This window comes from Arachis duranensis, chromosome 6 (assembly GCF_000817695.3).
Source record: "Arachis duranensis cultivar V14167 chromosome 6, aradu.V14167.gnm2.J7QH, whole genome shotgun sequence".
NCBI lineage: Eukaryota > Viridiplantae > Streptophyta > Magnoliopsida > Fabales > Fabaceae > Arachis > Arachis duranensis.
The window spans coordinates 16,840,419-16,845,881 of NC_029777.3; the positions used below are offsets into that span (position 1 = coordinate 16,840,419).

General features: G+C 32.7%; 1 protein-coding gene across 1 annotated transcript; it reads left to right on the forward strand.

The window, feature by feature from the left end:
* The first annotated feature begins 286 nt into the window (after positions 1-286).
* Positions 287-2,220, forward strand: LOC107493102 (B-box zinc finger protein 20). The gene is made up of 3 exons (XM_016114177.3): positions 287-655; positions 983-1,417; positions 1,613-2,220. The coding sequence occupies exons 1-3, from the start codon at positions 467-469 to the stop codon at positions 1,886-1,888; spliced, it is 900 nt and encodes a 299-aa protein (XP_015969663.1). The 5' UTR covers positions 287-466; the 3' UTR covers positions 1,889-2,220.
* Positions 2,221-5,463: the final 3,243 nt, after the last annotated feature.

The following is a 5,463-nucleotide window of genomic DNA, read 5'->3' on the forward strand; positions in this document are numbered from 1 at the left end:
TATCCAGTAATACTAAGAGAATAGAAAAATAAATTCTGATTTTTTTAGTTAATTTTTTTTTGTTATCGAATACTTTCACTGTATGATACCATATTTGCACTTCTAAGTGCATGAAAATCGAAATACATAGTGTGAGTGAGTAGTGAGTATATGAGACAAATACATGCACAAAAGAGAGTCTAGATTGAAGAAAACACTATACACCCATCTCAATCTAATTTTTAATTGTAAAATATTATGCTAATTGCTATGGCCATATCACATTCATATTCATATTCTTATGCATATTGGCTTACACTTACTTACATCTCAATCACTTGCCACTTTTATTTTGGAGTGTTTTGGGCAACCTCAATGGTTCCTCTCCTTTAATTTTTCTCTCTCCTCCCAAACACAACAAACAAACAACAACCTTATTCAACACAACACAGAAAACAGAGCATAGAAACAGAGACACTTTGATTTGATGAAGATCCAGTGCGACGTGTGTAGCAAGGACGAGGCATCGGTGTTCTGCACCGCCGATGAAGCCGCCCTATGCAACGGCTGCGACCACCGTGTCCACCATGCCAACAAGCTCGCATCCAAACACCAACGCTTCTCTCTTCTCCGTCTCTCCACAAAGCAAAACTTCCCTCTCTGTGATGTTTGCAAGGTAAGAAAACAAAACACCCCACTCACACTTTCTTCTCTTTTCTTCATCAAAACATCATGGGCACCAAGAATTTCTCGTCAAAATCTGATTTTGTCAATGATTTATCAAGTGGGCATGTGAGTTGCATCAGCTTTATATTAAGTAACAAATATCTGTGTTGCAATATGCAAAGCAATAATAATGATAACTCAAAACTAAAAATCTATCTTTTTTTCTCATTGAAAAGTTTTGGGTAGCAAGAATTTTTCGTCAAAATTTGATTTTGGCAATGATTCATCAAATGGGTAAGTAAGTTAATGGTATCATTTTTGTTGTGTTATTCTATAGGAGAGAAGGGCCTATGTGTTCTGCCAGCAAGATAGAGCGATTCTATGCAAAGATTGTGATATTCCAATTCATTCTGCAAATGAACACACAAAGAAGCATACTAGATTCCTTGTCACCGGTGTTAAACTCTCGGATTCTGCTAAACTCTATTCAGCCGCCACTACTCCTCCTCCTCCTCCTTTGATTGGAAGTAATAGTAGTAGTGACTCTAATTCCAAAGCTTCTCAGATTCCAAAATCTTTGGTATCTGAGCCGACTTCTTCAGCAGCATCAACGGGGCTTCCCCCAATTAAGGGAGGAAGCTTGGTTGGTGTTGCCGAAGAAGACGCTTCCACGAGTACTCGCAGCATATCTGAGTACTTGATAGAGACTATACCTGGCTGGCAAGTTGAAGACTTTCTTGATTCATCAACTGTTCCCTTTGGTTTCTCTAAGGTATTAGACATTCAATTCTTAGGTACTCTAAAAGAGTAATGTTCCTTTAGTTCATTAGTAATTGTGGAAGTTAAAAGGTTGGACACTTCGACAGCAACTAATGAACGAAAGGAATATAAATACAAATACAAATTTCCATTCAAAATATATATATATTTTTTATTGTGATAATAACTTGGATCTGGTGAATTGTAGGGTGGTGATGAGATGTTTTCAGTGTTTGACGGTGAAATTGATGGAAATATGTATGCATTTTCAACAATGGAGAAGATGGGGATGTGGGTTCCTCAAGCACCGCCACCACCACCACCACCTCTTGTATATCCTTCACAATTTTGTGAGGCAAAAGATGTCACCAACAACAACATCAAAGGTAGCATCAGCAGATCAAGGTTGGGGGATGATAATTTCATTGTCCCTCAGATTAGTCTTCAATCCAACAACACCAAGAGACCAAGATATCTATGGTAGAATAATGCAAAAAAATAAAGTTTCCAAGTTCAAATCTTGTGAAGGACAGAACCCCTTTTCAACTATCAACATCCTTCTATCTTTTGTTTATGGTTTTGGTCATATTTTGTCCCTCCACTTTTTTTCTTTTTTATTTTCCCTTTCTTTCTTTCTTTATGTGGCTTGAGTTTCACTACTCTGCCAAGCAATGTTTATTTTGGGTTCATTTGACTTTTTTTTTTCAAGAAAAGAAATCACCCCTTCACATGAGATCAAAGGAGGTAACGTATTATGTAATGATGAATTGGTGTAATGTTTTGTTGACCAATGTAAATATATAAGCCTTTCCAAGAGTTTTAAGAAGCACTTTTTTGGGCTATGATCAAGAAAGAATGAAAGATACAGTCGAAATAAAAATGCTAAATATCTAGATATTTTTGGATAATTTGCTTTTATTATTTGGGCATGTTTAGTTTGAAAATAAAAGAAGGTGAAAATTTTCAATTGTATATTATTTATTACACATAAAATCATTTATAATTTTTTATGCTATATTTTACTTCCGAATCAAACATACCATATTGTTTCTATGCAAATTACATCTGAGTCTCATAATGTTGTCATCATGTGTAAGAAATAGTAAGCAAGAGAACAAATTGAAGAGTTAACTTATTTGAAGCACAGAAAAAACTGATTGAAGTCATGTTCATGTTCATCCTTTTAGAGAGGGGAATGGGGGGCCTTGAAAGAGGGAAAAAGTTTGATGGGGGAGGTGATTGCATGCACATATGAATGTGATGATTGTGATTGAAATTTATAAGGGACAGTGACAGTGGAGTGTGACCTAAAAGGTTCTGAATGGATGGCATATGGCTTTGTCTCAATATAGCAATTTATGAGAAGTGGTTGGTGTTATGGTGTACAATAGTAGGCTCATTATATTAGATTCAAATTCAATCAAAACATGTCAAATTGGCCCTTCTATTTGTAAAAGAGAAAAGCTCAATTCTAACTAGAATTTATTGTTTTTTATTATTATTTTTAGTTATTAGTTTAATTTTTTTAATTTAATAATATATTTTTAGTTTATATTATTATATATTTTTTATAATTAAAATTAATAGTTAAAATTATTAGAACATCAATATACTTAGTACACTTGAAATTCTCCCTAAAGCATTACACTACTATTTTCTATAGATATGACCCTTATAGTTTTCTTAGAAAATCAATATGAATATGACAACTTCATAGATATTCGGTGTAATATCTTAGAAAAATAATTAGTACAAGTTATCATTAAAAAAAAAAGTTGCATATATTACTCAATAACTGTAGTGTACCTCCATCATCATTGTGCTTTTGTTGTTCTAAAATTGGAAGTTGTTGATACGGCTTCCACTTTAATTTCAGTAGGCCCTATGAGTTTCTTTTAATTCTTAACTCTTATTACTGTCTAAGAGGTGACTTGCCACAAGCTTTAATTGAAGTAGGAGCATAAGCCTTTTGTACTATGATCCGAATCTACTAACATGCTTGGCTTTTCCTTTGAAACTCTTTAATTAAATCATAATTTGGACAAGTGATTTGGTAAGATATTGTTGTCTACATTATTAAGAGTATTTTTTTTCTTAAAAAGTTGAAAAACTCTATTTAATTTTGTTAAGTATATATAGATTTTTGTTATTGATTGACAAGCCCAACAATAATATTCATTAATGGTAAAACTAAAACCATTAAATTAAGTAGATTTTCCAATATTAAAAAAAACCCATATAAGTCATTATATAAATGTTGAAAAATAAAGAGAATAATAGCCGTTAGATACTTAGATATGCTATGGAGATATCAAGCAGAAGAGAGTTCTTGAAGCAATGAAATAATTAAATAAATAATTAAATAACAAGTTATCACCAATAAAGTTGAAAAACTTTAAACAATGTTATTGGAAACCACTACTATATATAGTATTATATAATATAATATTGCTTCATAAAGTTTCTGGATCAAAATAATTAGGATTAGAATAATACAAGTGGAGTGGAATCATTTTATGCGCTTCACTAAAAGGAGGAAAAGAACAAATTAAATCTCCTAGTAGTTGATGATAACACTATTTTAGCTCATGGTATTCTATTAAAAGAGTAAGTCATTATTATAGTGGAGAAGAAAAAAAAATATTAAAATAGAAGATTCGAGTCCAACAAAGTGGAACATGAATAACTTTATTTCCGGATATAGAGGATATGAATATGAATACTTTATCTTGTTTATGATATTTTTCATGGTCTGTGGAGATCAGATAAGAGAACAAATTCTCAAGGCAAAACTCAAAACTGAAATACCCTCATATATCACATTAATAGGTCTTAATTAATTTTAGTCAAGTTTTTGCAGAGAATGAGATGTTGTTAAGGAATAAAAATTACAAAGTGTAGTCTATGTTTTGTCATAGGAAAAAAAAAAGATTATTTGTACCTAACAAAAAATGTTATTTCTACCTTATAAAATATGTTTAGTTATGGATAAAAGTGAGTGATAGTTTTTATTTTCTTTTTACGAAGGATGAAGTACTTTTTTCGTTCTTAAGGTTTGGGGTGAAAAATAAATTCGTCTCTGACATTTTTTTGTTATTAAAATCATCCCCAATGTTACAAAATGTTATAAAATCGTTCTTTTTATTCATAAATAATATTTTTCAGACAATTTTACCCTTAAACAAAAACTAAAAAATACCCCTCATCCTCATCTTCATCAGAATAATTTACAACAGAAAAAGAAAAAATTAGAGCACAAAATTTAACATCAAGAAAATTTTTGAACAGTGAATCAATAACAGGGTTATCAAATTAAATTTATCATCAAGGTCAAGTAGTGAGCAAACTCAACACATAAAATTCTGTCTCAGAAGAAAGTGCTAACAACCAACAAGTATTCCAACTTTTCAACAAGAAATCAAAATTCACAAGTTTGATAACCATTAAGCCATATAAGAAACCGTCATCATCGTTATTTTCATGGATCAACCAAAAATAGAACCAGATCACAGCAGCAGCTGCAACAACAGTAGAACCAACTGCCACCACAGGCCACTGAACATTCAAACCCTTCACCCTTTTCCCATCCCTAGCAATAACCCTATTTCCATTCACTCCACCATTCACAGTATCAACCTTCTGGTTCAGTCCTCTGATCACATTCTCAGCCACTCCTGCTTCTTCCTTCAATTGAGCAACAAACAATTTCAAGCTCTTTTCTCTCTCATCAGATTTTTTCAGTGCCTTCCGCAAGTTCAGCTTCTCCTTAACCCACTCCTCCATATCCGAGCTCTTCGAATTTGCAAAGCTCTCCATTTCCTTAGTCTTCTGCCCTAATTCCAAACCCTCCTTTTTCTTCTCTTGAATCTTCTCCCTCAACTCCTCCTCAACCTAGTTCACTTGTTCCTCTCATCAATACATTTTTTCTCCAAAGCACCAATTTTCTTCTCCAAATTCCTAATTTTTTCTTCACTCTCATATTTGTCCTTCTTCAGGAATTCAACTTCTTATTCCAGCAATTTCACTTTGAATTTCATCTCCAGTAGCAGCTTCCTAAGC